Here is an 18,619-nt window from a genome sequence, read left to right as displayed (position 1 = left end):
TCACTAACGTGTTGTTACACGTTGACTCGAAGCTGTATTTTTTCTCTTTCGATATATTTATATAAGTTTGGGTGCAAAAGCCATTGGCTTAATTAGTTATTACCTCTGCCTTGACTGTGCTGCGTTGTTTGTACTGATCTCAAATTGTGTTTGGCTTTTAACTTCGAATCGTCACATTACTTCGTCCATTCTATTTATAGATTAGCTTTCTCGCATGAGCCTTGCACTTTGATAGAATGTAACATAAAGAGGTTGCCATGAATGAAGCTTCATTTGAAAAACAAGGTAAAGGGAGATATTTACAGTGTTAAGCACTTACTAAATACACTTTGTGTGTAGATATGTTTGACAGGCGTAGAGACAGGTTAGTGAAAGCGAAAGAGAAAGAAGCCGAGGGGTTAGAAAACCCCCAGAAAAATTAGACAAAGAATCAGAAAGATTAGCAATAGAAGAAGGAACAAGAAAAACTTGGGCTTGAGCGAGGAAACGGTTCTACTACTTTAATTAGTGGCACGACACCAATTAGAGAGGAGTAAATCACAAACACTCTTATTGATTCATTGACGGCATTAATTCATTTTTATTCACACACACACACACATTTACACACCTACCGCCCGCTATACAGATCTTTTTAGTAGTCGTAGTGTTTGTAATGAGTTCTGGTAGTCCTGTATTGTCTACAAATTGTGTCTTGTGTCTGACGTCTTGTGTGCGTCATTTGTTCCACGTCACTTGAAGCACAAAAAGACGTCATATATAAGAGAAGCAGTTGCTCTCAAAATGGCCGAGTGAGCGGGGAAACAAAAGTCTTCTCCTCCATCTTCTTTATAACTCTCTCAGTGACATTCCTCTGAACTCGTGCCTCTTCGATTCACCTACAAATCTCTTCATCATCATCGTCATCTGCGGGGGCTCGTCGAGCGTTGTCTTGTGTTATGTGTGTGTAATACGTTGTGCGTATGCAAGGTAAGTGTACGTTCTTCTTATTACAGTGTATGTGTGAGTAAAAGAAAGAGAGAGAGAGAGTTTATTTTTATTTTAATTCGTTAGAATAACACGATGTCTGTCATAAGTCCTGTGCAGTCGTGAGACTATATCTTCAGGTCATAGCAGACACACGGACATCACAGGCAATAATACGTAGACGAGCAGATAATTGTAGGCGCTCCGATAACACAACAAATAATCCATAAGCGCATTTCCTGAAGAGAAGAAATTCAAATATAACGCCAAATCACCACGCTGCCTTTCAAATATTTATTTCAGTTTCAACATTTTCAAATTAATAATGAAGTGCTGAACTTGTATCCATCTCTTTGATCTTTTTTTGAAATGTCGACAATAAAGACTTGAGAAAGGTCAGGCCTTGCAGAAGACGGTCTTCATTCGCTCATTCGTTTATTTCACTGACGACGCTACAACATATGGAGATTATTAGAGAATCTTGGACATCATGAACAAGTTTTGTTGTCAGTTTTCATGTATATGTGTATAGTAACGGAGCCAACGTCCAAGAGAGGACCGAAACACATCTACAGTGATTCTACAACTATTTTTTCCGTTTTTATTACGTTTGTGTGTTTGTTTCTTTAGTAAAGTATTTGGACCTCGCCTTTAATAGTGGAAAAAAATTGATATGAAAATCGACATATATTATATTATCTTTTCTATAGAGAAAAAATATGATATATATTTATAAACAGTTCACACTCAAGCATTGGTGGCCGGTAACCTCCGTCGTTCATTGCCGAGAAAGCTGATAAATCGGACGGAAAACTATCAATACCCACCCACAAAAAAGATACATAACATGTCAGACAAGACAAAACAAGCCTTGACAAGATGGGATCCCTTTAACATTGCATGCTCTAGACACTGTTAACCATTTACAAATACTCTGACTTAAACTATGGGAGCCTTTTCATTTCATGAGAGAAAATAAACAAAAGGGGATGGAAAGGTTGGCATGTTGTACAACACAAAAAAACGTACAGTTATGCATTTGGTTGAGACAATAGGGAAAAAGCAAATGTCAGTGTGTGGGGCAAGAATGATTCTTTTTTAAACAAACACACATCGCAACATCGTTTTTGTGCACCGAGTTGTTTTGTACTCACCTTCTGCACTCCTGGCCACACAAGAAGGTTAGAATATCAGTGATAGACCGGCATCCAGTCATGCAAACAGTCATGGCATCTCCAGGATTATTCTTCACGTACTCAATTAGATCTTGATGAATTATGCTTAAGTCTGTCAGTTATGTAGAAAGTTTGATAATTTGTGGCATAGCATTTACAGTATTTGTACATTTACTTGTTGTTAGATAAAAACTTGAAAATATAATCCTGCTTTAAGATTTTGAACTATTGCGTCTGCCATTTATATAGAAGGTTACATCATTTTTGTGACATACCATTTAAAGTATTTGTACATTTACTTGTTAGATTAAAGAGATGAAAATATATTATCATTCAAATCACATTAAACAACAGAAGAAATATAGAGGCGATCTTAAGCATTAAGTAATACCACACACACGTTAATCTTCCAATTCTTTGCAGCCACCCGTTAAGGAATGTCAAACAAATAGTCAAATACATTTACAGCTTTGTGTTTTAAGAATGAGATGTGATGTTGACATTTTGTCGTCAGTAATGTTTAACCTGTCTTCTGAAGCGTATAATGGTTGTTATTATCAGAACATTTTTCATGTGAATATTCTTATTCATGCTAGTTTATAGAAACCTAAAAGTTGTCTACAGCCAGAAAATGATGGTGATATAAATACAGAAATTATATTAAATGTCTGAAATATCCTCTTTCCTCACAACCAATCTTTCCAGGGAAAATATCTTTGTCATTTCATGTCATAACTGTACCAGTCGTAGAGAAAGATGATGGAGCGAATCATTCCTAAGCTCATGACCATTAGGACGTCTTGGACCCACGTAAGAAGGTCCTCCACGGACACCAGGTGCACTCCTTAATATTTGCCACCCAGCCTTCCTCTGTTTGTCATGATAACTTTATATATCTACCCTTACCTACAATAATACCACTTTAATAAAAGAAAGGAAATAGAACCATATGAAGAAAAAGAGAGAAGGAGATGCGATGATAGCGAGTCTGGAGGAAAAGAAAGATAATGTACTAATCGTCTTTACAATGAATTTACGTTAATAAGATAAAATAGACTTACCATAGAAACGTCTCTTGTCAATCTCACTGGGAGCAGCTGCAGCTGTAGCCACAAGGACCAGGAGAAGAAGAAAGCAGATCTTCATTTTGGAAGTATAGTCAGACAATAAAGAAACAGTATGATTCCTGGAAACAATTGTTGCTGGTTTATTACCAGAGCCGCCAAAAGAGAAATTTATGTCGAAAAATGCAAGATCAACCAAATGGTCGCTCACAACAACAATACAAACAATTTAATAGCGCTTTACATATAATATTAATTATAGCAATAGGAACAACAATCATGATAGGGAGAAGTTAGAGATAAAGCAAGAAACATTACAGGAAAGAAAAAGAAATAACGCGTAGAAGCGACATTAATAAAAATAAAGTGTACTGCTATCTGAATATCATCTAAAGAAATAGTTAACCATATCCATCAAGTCTACGAAATTAAAATATTTATTATTAATCCTTTTACAGTCAAACTCTTTGTATGTGCTAATCATAAGTGACACGTGGGGGCAAAATGTTGTTATCACGATTTAGCACAGCTCAGTGCAAAATCACGCATTTTCAGTAATAAAAATCTTGTGCGTGATGTTTTATTCACAATTATTCAAAACTCTTCTCACATTTGCCACACAATATAAATTACACTTTTACTTTAAAAAAAGGTTTGAAGACGGATTGTGCGATAGCTTATTATCTGAGATATATCAGTTGTGTACCTAGATGTGGAATAGAGATGTAATGTTTTAGCGTCACATCCTGTTAGATTGATAGATTATTAGTACATTACAGTATAATATAACAGTCTTTATGGGGGAGCAAATTAAAGAAAACATGGGATGTCTAGACACCGATAAATAACTTAAGAAACAAGACCATGCCTTTGAGTTCCCCTAATCCTAACGTCTCCCAGTACAACGACATGGGCTCGCTCCATAGCTACGACCCCTGGAGGTCATCCTTACCCTTTTCTGTGCGCCGCTGTCTGCTGGCAGGCTGCAAGTGATGAAGTGGCTGTTGTCCTCTCGAAGCTGTCTCCAGACTTTTATAGTCAACGAGCCCACGCTCTTCAACTTCCATGTCAACTCTTTTCGTAATCTGCTTTTACAATCAGTTTTTACGGGGCTTACACAGGCTGAGGTAAACAAATTGTAGAACTATAGATGTAGGCGTCTTTAGGAGGATCAGATGTCCGTTCATATAGAATTAAAGCCAAGCACAGTATTAACTAACCATCCACGGCTGTAAATGTCAGCTCAGAATTTATCCTACCCCAAACATTGCAAATACCAGGCTGAAGTAATGTCCTTTCATTATTTATCGTTTTCCCACTCTGATTTCACAGTCATCACAGTCAGTAAAAAACAACATCCCAGCGAGCACTGCTGACGTCGTGACGGAAAAACACAGGTGCGTGGGCGGATACAACACAAACAACACTTTACTAAAAACAGGTAAACACGTTGCTAGTCAAATATCTCCTATATTATGTTTAGTATTTACTAGGAGGTTAGTGGGCCCATAACAGGAACTTTCTAAGTTACAATGTATCGGTTACCTATATTTAAAGCAAGCGACACTTTCCTCGTCTGTCAAATATTATTTTATAGTCAAACGTTTTGTTCTTTGCAAAACATTTTTTTCATTTTTATTGCTTATGTGAATCGGGGAGTGTAGAATGATGTTATAACAGTTTTATACATTTCAGTGCAAAATATGTTTCCCCAAATCTCCATAAATATACACTTTCTGTTCTCCAGACGCACATGCGAAAAACAAATTCCATGCACAGAGAGAAGCCCTCCCCTCTCTTGTCACAGACTTAACGTAAAGTCGCGAGACAGGCTGGTATACCTCTGACACCTTGATGATGTTGATGATGTTGATGAGGAGGAGGAAGGGTAGGGTGAAGTGTTACTTTCTACTGTTTAAGTTATAGGGAACTTAGACTTTGTGTCGGTCTTACTGGCTGTAAATTGTGTATGTATAGTATTTATAATATTTATACTCATGAGCTCCACAGAAACACAGTTTAAAACAGTATACACACATTATAAATGCAAACACATGCAGCAACGCACCTATCGCGACACAGACACACACGTACACACACACCAATCTGTGAATCGCATACAAGGTAGAGAATGTAATATTTACTTAGCTGGTCAGACACCGAATGTCGCAGTGCCACCTACCGCCGTATCATTGTACTAATGAGCAGGATGTCAGCAGTTGGCGATACCAGGGAAAATAAGATGATGGAGGCGGATGTAACTAAGTTCCCATTAAGCTCTAAACGCCGACTAATAACATACATTTGCTGAATCCTAACCCACGCTCACCCTCTGATAAACAAAGTGCAGTGACGTGATCTCACTTCATAACATTATAAATTGTTGACAAGGAGGGAAGAGCATTCCTATCACAGCAGTCAGACTCGGAAGTCCGCGGTCCTTGTATCAAGTCCACAGAGAGCGGCATCCAAGAGAATGTTAGGTGACTGTAGTGTTTGAGACCGAAAATACTGTTTTCCTGAACTGAATCAGTGCGTGTGGGTTTATTGTTGTAGCTGCTGACACCAAACAGGAATATGTCTGCTCATTCCTTATTGGTGGTCTGCGCAGGTAGGCTTTATCCTGGTCGTTACAAGTACACATGATGATGATGATGATGATGATGATGATGATGATGATGATGATGATGATGATGATGATGATGATGATGATGATGATGATGATGATTATCCTCCTCCTCATCATCATCATCATCATTATTTTTATGTGTGTTTAATGAGTTGTGGTAGTCGTGTATTGTTTGTGTACAAATGATGTCTTGTGTCTGACGTCTTGTGTGCGTCATTTGTTCCACGTCACTTGAAGCACAAAATGACGTCACATAAAAAAAGCAGTTGCTCTCAAAATGGCCGAGTGAGCGGGGAAAACAAAGGTCTTCTCCTCCATCTTCTTTATAACTCTCTCAGTGACATTCCTCTGAACTCGTGCCTCTTCAGTTTGATTTACCTGCAAATCTCTTCATCCTCGTCGCCATCTGTGGGGCTCGTCGAGCGTTGTGTGTGTGTAATACGTCGTGAGTATGCAAGGTACGTGTACTTTCTTCTTATTATAGTGTGAGTACTGTAAGTAAGAGATTCAGAGAGAGTTTAATTTTCTATTTTAAAGGCGTTAGAAGAAGACGATGTCTGTCATAAGTCCTGTGCAGTCGTGAGACTATATTTTCAGGCCGTTGCAGACACACGGACATCACAGGCAATAATACTTAGACGAGCAGATAATTGTAGGTGCTCCAACAACACAACAAACAATCCATAAGAGCATTTCCTGAAGAGAAACAACTCATATAAAACGCCAAATCACCAACCTGCTTTTAAAAGATTTATTCCAGTTCCAACATTTTTAAATTAATAATGAAGTGCTGAACTCGTGTCCAACTCTTTGATCTTTTTTGATATGTCGATAATAAAGACTTGAGAAAGGTCAGGCCTTGCAGAAGACAGTCTTCATTCGTTCATATGTTTATTCCATAGACGACTCTACCACATATAAAGATTATTTGAGAACCTTAGACATCATGACCAAATTTTCTTGACAGTTTATGTATATAATTTAATACAGAAACGGAGCCGGTGTTATCGTCTCAGAGAGCACCAAAACACATCTACAGTGATTCTACAACTGTTTTCCGTTATTATTATGTTTGTGTATTTGTTTCTTCAGTAAACCACTTTGATGTTGGGAAAAGGTGATTTGAAAATCGACATGTATTATCTATTATACAGAGAAAACATACTGTATATATATATATAAACAGTTCACAGACAAGTATTTACACACAAAGCTTTGGAAACCGGTAACCTCAGTCGTTCATTGCCAAGAAAGCTGATAACTCGGTCGAAAGGCTATCAATACCCGCCCACGAAAATAAGATACATAATATGACAGAAAAAGCAAAACAAGTCTTGACAAGAGTGGGCTCGCTTCAACATTGCGTGCTCTAGACACGGTTAACCATTTACAAATACTCTGCCTTAACCTATGAGAGCCTTTTCATTTCATAAGAGAAATTAAGAAAAATGGGATGAAAAAGTTTGCACGTTATACAACAAGAAAAGAATACAGCTAAGTATTCGGTAGAGATAATAGGATAAAAAACGATTTCAGTGTGTGGGAGGAGTATGATTCTTTGTAAAACACACACACACACACACGCACACACGCCAGAACATTGTTTTTTGTGCACCGAGTTATTGTGTACTCACAAGTTGCATGCTTCTTCACACAAGAAGCTATAAGAAGGAGCAACAGACTTGCATTCAATCATGCAAACAGTCATGGCATCTCCAGGAGCATTCTTCATGTAGTATTCCAACATTTTAACGAGTCCATCTGCCATTTATATAGAAAGTTTCATAATTTTTGTGACAGCATTTAAAGTATTTGTACATTTACTTGTCATTAGATTGAAGAGATGAAAATATATTATCATTCCAATCACATTAAACAACCTTTGACTACCATGCTTGTCAAAACACAAGAAATGTAGAGGCGATCTTAAGGATTAGTTAATACCACACACACACGTTAATCTTCCAGTTCTTTGCAGCCCCCCGTTAAGGAATGTAAAACAAATAGTCAAATACATTTACAGTTTGGTGTTTTAAGAAGGAGCTGTAATGTTCACATTTTGTCGTCAGTAATGTTAAACCTGTCTTCTGAAGCGTATAAAGGTTGTTATTATCAGAACATTTTTTATTTGATTGTTCTTATTGATGCTAGTTTATAGAAACCTAAAAGCCGTATAAAGTCAGAAAATGATGGTGACATAAAGACAGAAATTATATTAAATGTCTGAACTATCCTCTTTCCTGCACAACCAATTATTCCAGAGAAAATATCTTTGTCATGTCAGGTCGTAACTGAGGGCAAGTAGCAGTCGTAGAGGAGAGCTGATGGAGAGACTCATTCTTAAGCTCATGGACACTGGGACGGTCTTGACCCGACTAAGGGACACCAGGTCCTCTCCTTAATATTTAATACCCAGTTTTCCTATGTTTCTGAGTCAAGATTGCTTGTATATATCTACCCTTTTCCTACAATAATTCCACTTTAATAAAAGAAAACAATCAAAACCACAGGCAGAGAAAAAGAGAAGGAGATGTGATGATAGGGAGTCTGGAGGAAAAGAAAGATAATGTACTGAACGTCTTAACAATGAATTTACGTTAATAAAATAAAATTGACTTACTAAGGGTAAGTCTCTTCTGAACCTCACTGGCAGCAGCTGCAGCTGTAGCCACAAGGACCAGGAGAAGAACAAAGCAGATCTTCATTTTGGAAGTATAGTCAGACAAGGAAGAAACAGTATGATTTCTGGAAACAATTGTTGCTGGTTTATTACCAGAGCCGACAAAATAGAAATTTAAGTAGGAAAATGCAAGATATGTTAAATGGTCGCTCACAACAACAACAACAAAATACAACAACAATACAAATTATTTAATAGCGCTTTACATATGAAATTAATTATAATAATAGAAATAACAATAATGATGGGGAGAAATTAGAGATAACGGATGAAAAATCACAGGGGAAAAAAAGCATAACTCGTAGAAACGACATTAATAATAATAAAGTGTATTGGTATCTGATTATCATCTAAAGAAATATAGTTAACGATATCCATCAAGTCTATGAAATTAAAATATTTATTATTAATCTTTTTACAGTCAAACTCTTTGTATGTGCTAGTCATAAGTGACATGTGAGTGCACAATGTTGTTACAACGATTTCAAACAGCTCAGGCATTTTCCGTAAACAAATCTTGTGCGTTTTATTCACAATTATTTAAAATTCTTATCACAATTGCCACACAATAAAACTATACTTTTACCTTAAAAAGGTTTTGAGACTTTTTCGAAAAGCATGAATCTTTTAGTGACTGATTGTGCGGTAGCTTATTATCTGAGATAAATCAGTTGTTGTGTACCTAGATGTGGAATAGAGATGTAATGTTTTTGCGCAACATCCTGTTTGATTTAAAATATATTAGTACAGTACAGTAGTAACTATGGGGGAGGAAATTAAACAAAACATGGGAGGTCTAGACAACGATAAATAACTTAGGAAAAAAATTATGTCTTTGAGTTCCCCTAATCCTAACGTCTCCCAGGGCAACGACATAGCCTCGCTCCATAGCTACGACCTCTGCAGGTCATCCTTACCCTTTGTTGTGCGCCGCTGTCTGCTGGCAGGATGCAAGTGATGACGTGGCTGTTGTCCTCTCGAAGCTTTCTCCAGACTTTTATAGTCAACGAGCCCACGCTCTCCTACTTCCACGTCAACTCTTTTCGTGATCTGCTTTTACAATCAGTTTTTACAGGGCTTACACAGGCTGAGGTAAACAAATTGTAGAGATATAGATGTAAAAATGTTTAGGAGGATCAGATATCAGTTTATATGGAATTAAAAACAAACGTAGTATTGACTAACCTTCCATGTCTGTGATACACATCGCGACACACACACACACACGTACACACACACACCAATCTGTGACATGTTTACAAGGTAGAGAATGTAATATTTACTTAGCGGCGCAAACACCGAATGTCGCAGTGCCACCTACCGCCGTATCATTGTCTGTACTAATGAACAGGATGTCAACAGTTGGCGATAACAGGGAAGAGAAGAGGATGTGGACAGATGTAACAAAGCTCCCGTAATGCTCTAAATGACGACTAATAACAAACAATGGCAGAATCCTAGGACACGCTCACTCACTGATAAACAAAGAGCAGTAATGTGGTCTCACTTCGTAAGAATATAAAATGTGGATGAGGAGGGAAGAGCATTCATATCCCAGCAGTCACACTTGGAAGTCCGCGGTCCTTGTATCAAGTCCACAGAGAGCGGCGTGCTAGAGAATGGTAGGTGTCAAATTGTCAGTTAGGGCGCAGACATCACATATTTTAAAGGATGTAAAGTGAAGGCAATGATTTGGACGGAACATGGCAGCGAAGTTCAATGTAACCGTCCGTCATGTCTGTAGAGGGTTTGCCACAGGGACGACCTTGTTAGCAGAAACAGTAAACAGCTTACTGAAGCTGGCACATTGTATTAATCAAGGATAACATTTCTCATGCTAAACATTGTAGCCAGCATCAGATAAAACAGAAAGAAGTTAGAAAAGCACTCAAAGTAGAAAATCGTGTGAATAGTCGTGTGTAGAAGAGTAATACGCAACAACCATACACTATTTTCAATATTAAAGGGAGACAAATTAAGGTGAGAAGTAGATGAAGATGTGAATGTAAGATAAAGACAACGGAATAAAAAACAAACAAACACTCTCACAGATTCATCGGAAATATGTTTTCATTGTTGATGTATATATGTGGATAGCTGAGTGGTTGTGTTAATACGCTTGAATTTGGAAAAGGATTATAGTGTTAACCAAGTGCGGGTGTTGTGTTTACCAAGGTGTGATTTTCACTAATCGAAGGAGAAAGATATGATTGAAAGACACGAAGAAGAAAACTAATGACTGAAGAAAGAAACAGAAAAGTGAAAGATTATGATTATAATACTATTTCCTTGATTTAAAAGCATTGATACTACCTTCGTATTCGTTCGTGTTATTTTGGACATATATATTGTTACAACTTTATGCAAACTAACTTGCTGTTTAACAGAAATAACTGGTGTTATGTTGTGTTGTGTAAAGGAATAATCTGTGTTAGCTATCATATTTAAGTTAGAATCACGTAAAGTTTATTCCTTTAAAACTCGTCAAACATTCAAATCGTTAATCCACTCCACTCCACTCCACTCCAACGAGATGCCATCAGGCTGAGATCGCTGTAAAGTTTACACAAACAAGTTCTACAAATAAACTCTTGACATTATTGATACACTTATCAGCTACTCAAAAGTCTTGTACTTGTTCTGTATGTGCGTGAGTCTTTGGAATGATGGAGATAGAGAAATAGGTGTGTGCGCTTTCTCTTTGTGTACGTTTGTGTGTATGTTTGTCTATTTAAAGTTGACTTGAATGACATTAATAAGAGACGATATATGTCGGAGAACAATCACAGTCGTAATGATTGTTTACGCCGTTAAAGCCACACGGATTCCAAAACATTTTCCACTCAGACAAGCACACAGTCGTACGTGGCCAAGAAAAAGAAACAAAATATATTGCTCTTTTAACTAATAGCCTTGGTCGTTATTTTGGGATGTACAGGGTACAGAGACTTAACTTTACTCATTTTTTTCACAAAATGGGAGAGCCATCTCCTAAACTTTTTTTTTTTAAATTTCGATTAATTTTTAGCTTTTGGTGGATACCATCGCTTTTGTTCGTTTGTTTGTTTGTTTTTTGGGGGTTTGTTGTTGTTGTTTTTTTAATAGTAAGGGAGATCACAATGCTTTCCTTTTACTTATAATTCTGTTGAATTATTCCCCTTGAGTGGGACAGCGCGTTTTATGACCCATTGATGTAAAATTAATTTATTACTTGCGTCTTTATGTATATATGTATTAACTATATATGTATATATTTGTGTGTAAAAACCATTGGCTTAATTAGTTATTACCTCTGCTTTGACTGTACTGCGTTGTTTGTACTAATCTGAAATTGTTTGGTTTTTAACTTCCGTCACATTATTCCATCAATTCTATTTATAGATTACCCTTCGCATGTGATCCTTTCACTTTGATAGCAAGTAACATCAAGAGGTTGCCATGAGAGAGTTTAAGTTTGTATTTTAATGGCGTTACAAATACATTATGTCCTCATAAGTCATGTGCAGTCGTGAGACTATATTTTTCGGTCGTAGCAGACACACGGACATCACAGGCAATGATACTTAGACGAGCAGATAAATGTATGTTCTCCAACAACACAAGAAATAATCCGTAATCGCATTTCACAAATAACGCCAAATCACCAACCTGCTTTTAAAAGATTTATTTCATTTTCACCATTTTCAAACAAAAAATGAAGTGCTTAACTTGTTTTCAACTCTTCGATCTTATTTGAAATATCGGCAATACAGACTTGAGAAAGGTCAGGCCTTGCATCCGCTCATCCGTTTATTTCATTCACGATGCTACAAAGATAATTTCAGAACATTGACATCTTGACCAAAGGTTGTAGAAAGTTTATAAATAAAGAGAAAAGTGCTATTCAAATTTGTACAAACAGTTCACAGGAAGTATTGACACTCTATGCATACAAAGCTTTGATAACCGGTAACCTCAGTCGTTCATTGTTTGACAAGAAAGTAGCTAACTCTGTAAGAAAACTCTCAATACCCACCCACGAAAATAAGATACATAACATGTCAGAAAAAGCAAAACAAGTCTAGATAAGACTGGTCTTCCTTTAATATTGCGTTCTCTAGACACGTTAACCCTTTACAAATACTCTCCCTTAAGCTATGAAATTCTTTTCATTTCATGAGAGAAAATAAACAAAAGGGGATGGAATCGTTTGCATGCTATACCACAAGAAAAACACACAGTTGTGCATTCGGTTGAGACAATATGGTAAAAACAATGTTAGTGTGTCGGGGAGCAATGATTTTTTTTAAAACACACACACACACTCTTGTGTACTGAGTTACTTTGTACTTACATGTTGCATCCATCGTTACACAGGAAGCTGAAAGAACCAGCAATCGCCAGACAACCTGTCTTGCAAACAGCCTTGGCATCTCCAGGATGACTCTTCACGTAGTCTCTTAGTTGTTGAACAATTTTGTCGAAGTCTGTCAGATGTGTGGAAAGTTTCATAATTTGTGACATAGCATTTACAGTATTTGTAGATTTACTTGATAGATGAAAAACTTGAAAATATAAGCCTGCAGACACTCTCATTTGAATCAATATAGACATCCTCTTCCTACCATGCTTGTCAAAATAAAAATACAGTGGCGATCTAAATTCGTGTGTAATACCACACACACGTTTATTTTCCATTTAGTACTTACTTCATCAAAGGAAATGAGTTAGTAATGTTCAACCTGCCTTCTGAACAGTTTAATGGTCTTTATAAAGATTTTTATCATTATTGTTCTTATTAAGGCTTTTATACAAGCGGTAAAACTGTCTACAGTCAGAAAATGATCTTGATCTCAATCACAAATGTATTAAATGTCTCTACCATCCTCCTTCCTCCACAGCCAGTCCTTCTGGAGAAAATATCTTTATGTCATGTCCTAACTGAGGGCAAGTACCAGACGTAGAGGAGAGCTGATGGAGAGACTCATTCTTAAGCTCATGGCCACTAGGGCGGTCTTGGGCCAACCTGAGAACGTCCTCCAGTGGACACCCGGTCCATTCCCTTCCATTGGCCACCCAGCCTTCCTCTGCTTGTCATGATTACTTTATATATCTATACTTACCTACAATAATACCACTTTAATAAAGAAAGGAAACCAATAGAAACACAGGCGGAAAAAGAGAGATATATGTGATGATCGAGAGTATGGAAGGAAAGAATTAAAATGTGATTATCGTCTTAACAATTAATTTACGTTAATGAGATAAAATAGACTTACTAATTAAAAATCTTTTGTCAGCTTCAGTGGGAGCAGCTGAAGCTGTAGCCACAAGGACCAGCAGAAGCACAAAGCAGACCTTCATTTCCGAGGTAGCTAACAGATGAAATGGTGTGAATCCTGGAAAAAAATGTTGCTGATTATTACGAGAGCCCCCAAACAGACATTTAAGTCTCGGAATACAGGATATATTCCTCGGTCACTCACAATGATCTCCATCTCTTTAAATATTCTAGACGGTGAATGTAACTACTACTACTAATAATAATAATGATAATAATAATAATAAAGATATCGCGTAATAACCCATGAACAAGTCCATGACGCTTTACAAAAGACATTAATGATAAAATAATAATAGGCAGGGAAAAATTGAGGAAACCAGCTAAGACCACAGAAAAAACAAGGAAAAAGACTCGTGGAAATCGTAATAATGGAAAAGTGTACCGATATCTGATTAACAATTCAACGAACACAGTACACCATTATCCAACAAGTCTATACAATTAAAACATTTATCATTTTTACAGCCAAACCCATTGTTACTTGTAAGCATTTTGATCTCTTTTTTTAAGTGACACGTGGGGACACAATGTTGTTCTAACGATTTCGCACAGCTCAACGCGTATGATCACAAGTTTCCTTTAAAAATATCTTGCCTGTGGTGCTTAATTCACATTTATTCAAAATTTTTATTATATTTGGCACACATGTTATAAACTAGTCTTTTACTTCTTAATATGTTTCAAGACTTCTCAAAAAGCATGAACTCTTCTAATGACTTATTATATCAGCGATATAAGTTGTTATAATAAAGATGTGGAATATAAGATGTAATAATCTGCTCTCTATATCCTGTTTGATTTATCATATATTAGTATTTATGCCTATAGTAATATTTATAGGCGAGCGGAGAACACAAAACATGGGAGGTATGGACACAGCTTAATAACTTAAGGAAACAAGATTCTGAGTTTCCCATGGTCTCCCAGGACAACGACATAGCCTCGCTCCATAGCTACGACCCCTGGAGGTCATTCCTTACCTTTGTTGTGCGCCGCTGTCTGCTGGCAGGATGCAAGTGATGACGTGGCTGTTGTCCTCTCGAATGATGTCTCCAGACTTTTATAGTCAACGAGTCCAACTTCCACGTGAATTCTTTTCGCGATCTGCTTTTACAGTCGGTTTTTACGGGGCTTACACAGGCTTAGTATTAGAAACATCAGATGTTTGACAGAGAACTAATGCCATGCATAATAGTAACAACATGCGTGTATTATTGCTAATATGAGCACTGCCCGGAATTGCCCTCGTGGATAAATAAAGTCGTATTGTATAACATTTATCCTCCCCAAAACATTGGAAATACCGGGCTTAGGTGGAGTCATTTGAATTGTTTGAATTTATGTTGATGGTATTCCACTCTGCTTTCGCAGTCTTTGTTTCGTGTATCCGGCATCATCATAGTTGACACACCCAGCATCCCACGAGCACTGCTGTCGTGCTGACGGGAACCACAGGGTGCGTGGCTCTGCTAGTTTGGGTGGATACAACATAAACAAGACTTAAATAAAAACAGTGAAACACGGTGCTCGTCAAATACCTCCTATATTATCTTTGGATTTCATAGGAGAATAGGTGGGCAGGTTAACAGGAACTTTCTCTGCTTACAAATACTTGAGTAAGCTATACTGTCATTATTTGTCATTTATCATTTCTGATAGTAAAACATTCTGCTATTTGTCACTTTTATTGCTTAAATAACAAGTGTATTGCAAAATGTTGTTCTAATGAGTTTATAGAGCTCAGTGCAAAATGTGTTTCCTCAAATCAAAATATGTCTTTCTGTTCTCGAAACACTTGCCAGCAAACTTACAAAGGAAAAAAGTCGCCGGGGGCAGAAATAAGAAAAAATGTTGCCCTTCTCTCCTTTATCAGTGGCTTAACGCTAATACTCAAAACAGAATGGATTCAATCTGACATCTCGATGATGTTACTGATGACCATCGTGATTAATGATAGAGAAGAAGAGTAGGATGAAATGGATGAGAAGTTTATACTATTTAAGATAAAAAGTAATTGGACTTTAGTGTTGATTTTATTTCCTATAAATCGTATATGAATATTGTTTATGATAATGATGCCCAAGAGCTACACATAAACACAGTTTCAAACAGTCTAGATACACACACACGTGCACCAACACACATATTTAAGCGCGCTTGCACTCTCTCTCTCTCTCATCAAGCTGTGACATGTATACAATGGATGTAACTAAGCTTCCCGTTAAGCTCTAAACGCCGACTAATAACATACATTGGCAGAATCCTAAGCCACGCTCACCTTCAGATAAACAAAGAGCAGTAATGTGATCCCCCTTCGTAACATTATAAATTGTTGGACAAGGAGGGAAGAGCATTCATATCCCAGCAGTCAGACTCGGAAGTCCGCGGTCCTTGTATCAAGTCCACAGAGAGCGGCGTACTAAAGAATGGTAGGTGACTAGTAATTGCGAACTAAAGCACTTTGATTTAGCGATTTCATTAAAATGTTTTTATAATCTTGTGCCTGTTTTGTAATACTTTAGAGAATTACTTTTTGTTAGGGTTTTGCATTAGTTTTTTTATATAGACGTCGGTTTAAAAGGAACACTTTTTGTTGAGATATTATTTAAGGGAAGTTAAGTGTCTTTTTCATGAAGCAAAATAATGTCTGCATATGGAATAAAATCAAGCTTTTTCGATTGTCCGAGAAAGAATTTCAAGCCGGAGCTGTAAGAAGATTCTATTGTTCCAGACCACTGTATCTGTGTGAGCTTTTTGTTCTTTGTTCTCTGTCGACCGTGCTGCAATGGTATGCTTCATCGCAAGATGAAGATGGAGCTGACTGTCACGATGATAGTGTTGATGGTGTCGTTGATCTCGGCAACTGCCCGCTTCCCGCGCACTGACGATGAAAATGAATCCAACAGAGGAAAAGAATCCCACGAAATCTGGAAAGATGCCAGAAAGGAGTTCAAATCCGCCATCAAACCCACCGGAGGTGAGTACGACCACGTAAGTCGCGAAAAAAAGCTTGACATTCATCAGGAGAGCATAACAATGCGCCACATGTCGAGCTCTAGAATTTACAAAGTCTGGGAGAAATTAATTATTCTTCTGATGGAGGTGGAAGAACTTGGCACGACACATTTTGCTCATGATGATGAGGATGATGATGATGATGATGATGATGAGGATGAGGATGGTGGTGGTGGTGCACCTTATTGCACCCATGATGATGATGATGTTGCAGGCAAAGTCAGTTTTAAAGACACGGTGGACAAACTTGCCCCCTTCATCAACTCAGATTTAACAGAGAGCGACTGTAAGACATTGTGCATTGAAAAGTTGGGTTCCCTGCTGGAGCAGTCTGTCCCTGACAAGGATGCTGCGTGCGACTCGCTGTGTAGAGCGTGAGTACATCATCACAGAGCTACAGAGACCTCACTCATGGCCTCACCTTTGTGTCAAACAACATAGGAACATGTTTAGATGGGTTTGCTAACAGACTTGCTTACAGCCAGCTTAAATGGAATAACATATTGTTCGGTTAATGTTTAAAAAAACATATAAAGTTTTGATAACAGCCCTTTCTTATTTTTTTTTATTATCAACTGTCAACATTGTGTTCTGACACATTTTTGACGACGAGTAGCCTCGCTTAATGAGGCATTTACCTTAAAGTTAAAGCAGATTACTTAGGTGTACGTTTCTATAGCTGGACTATATTCTCAAATGATAACAATGTGTGAGCTCTTTTTACACGCAAATTGAAGGGAAATATCTTACATTTTACACTTGTCATTTACAGGGCCCTGTCTAAGCAAGATAAGGTTGAAAGTTAAGGTGAGGTATAAATTTATGAGCAGAACAAGTGAATGATTACAAACACATAAATACATTTCATCGGAAAAATGTTTTAATTGTCAATTTACAAATGTGGAAAGCTTAAAGGTGTGTAAAGTCGCTTGAATTTTGAAAAAAGATTTGGTTATAGTGTTAAGCAAGGTGTGATATTCACTGATCGAAGGAAAAAAAGAAATGAATAAAAGAGAAAGAAATAGAAAATTGAAAGATTATAATTAAGAAAAAATATTGTCGTTAATGTAAAAGTATTGATATGTATTCTTAAGCATTCTTATTATTTCGAAATATTGTTGCAACTTACTACAAGCTAAAATGTTGTCTAACAGAAATAAAACACACACACACACACATATATAGATTGCACGTGGAAACATTAACCTGACAGTCAATCTTTATCCTGGGTACAAACTCATTGACCACCGTCTTAAAATTTGGTAAAGATGTGTCTATAAAAAGGGAGATGACTGTGTTTTGTTTAGTGATAAATAGCATCTTTGACCAAACAAAAAGCTGTACAGGATTACTAGTAAACATAAAAGTAATAAACATTAATTGTAAATTTGTTTTTATACATATTTAATGCATTTAACAGGTACATACAGGTTTACAAGATACAAGTCACAAGATGCTGACAGTCTCAAGAATCACTTTATGTCCAGTCAGGTTGACTGACAGCAGACGTCGGACAAATATGAATACACAGTTCTCGGAATCTGTAAAAATTCAAAACATGTTACTTTTGTGGAATCGACAAGAGAATTACTAATTCTTAGGTGAAATCCTTGAGTACAAAGTTTTCAAATTTTCATCATATAAACCTGAAAAAAATCACGATTCTCAGACATTAATCTTTAAGAAATAACAAAAAAATCTTTAGCTCGGTTAGACTTGCTTACAACATACGTGTTCCGGAGACCGAGGCATTATATGGGATGTACT

At 37.0% G+C, this 18,619-nt stretch overlaps 1 protein-coding gene and 2 long non-coding RNA genes across 4 annotated transcripts; 1 reads left to right on the top strand and 2 right to left on the bottom strand.

Annotated features, from left to right (window-relative positions):
- The first annotated feature begins 5,628 nt into the window (after positions 1-5,628).
- Positions 5,629-18,375, top strand: LOC112565252. Of its 2 annotated transcripts, none has more exons than XM_025240616.1 (5): positions 5,629-5,684; positions 16,643-16,814; positions 17,067-17,226; positions 17,625-17,659; positions 18,273-18,375. In XM_025240616.1, exons 1-4 carry the CDS (start codon positions 5,682-5,684, stop codon positions 17,656-17,658), a joined length of 369 nt encoding a protein of 122 aa, XP_025096401.1. In that variant the 5' UTR covers positions 5,629-5,681; the 3' UTR covers position 17,659; positions 18,273-18,375. The 2 variants fall into 2 exon arrangements, with proteins under 2 accessions (XP_025096401.1, XP_025096400.1); XM_025240615.1 differs by lacking the exon at positions 5,629-5,684 and adding an exon at positions 16,164-16,266 and having other exon boundaries at positions 18,273-18,374.
- LOC112565254 lies at positions 6,572-9,529 on the bottom strand. Its single transcript, XR_003099376.1, has 4 exons — positions 9,432-9,529; positions 8,455-8,579; positions 7,469-7,595; positions 6,572-6,742 (listed from the first exon to the last, which is right to left on the bottom strand). It is a non-coding gene; the product is annotated as an uncharacterized LOC112565254 (long non-coding RNA).
- LOC112565253 lies at positions 12,163-13,897 on the bottom strand. The gene is made up of 3 exons (XR_003099375.1): positions 13,773-13,897; positions 12,848-12,980; positions 12,163-12,320 (listed from the first exon to the last, which is right to left on the bottom strand). It is a non-coding gene; the product is annotated as an uncharacterized LOC112565253 (long non-coding RNA).
- Positions 18,376-18,619: the final 244 nt, after the last annotated feature.

The sequence above is a fragment of the Pomacea canaliculata genome, linkage group LG5 (assembly GCF_003073045.1).
Source record: "Pomacea canaliculata isolate SZHN2017 linkage group LG5, ASM307304v1, whole genome shotgun sequence".
In the NCBI taxonomy this organism is placed as follows: Eukaryota; Metazoa; Mollusca; class Gastropoda; order Architaenioglossa; family Ampullariidae; genus Pomacea; species Pomacea canaliculata.
Note: the sequence above shows the minus strand (reverse complement) of the source record. Positions and strands in the feature narration are given on the sequence as shown.

Bases quoted from the DNA above. Each gene is read 5' to 3' on its own strand.
- LOC112565252 (XM_025240616.1), top strand. The intron at 16,815-17,066 runs GTGAGTACGACC...ATGATGTTGCAG, and splicing joins CGCCATCAAACCCACCGGAG to GCAAAGTCAGTTTTAAAGAC. The intron at 17,227-17,624 runs GTGAGTACATCA...TGTCATTTACAG, and splicing joins TGCGACTCGCTGTGTAGAGC to GGCCCTGTCTAAGCAAGATA.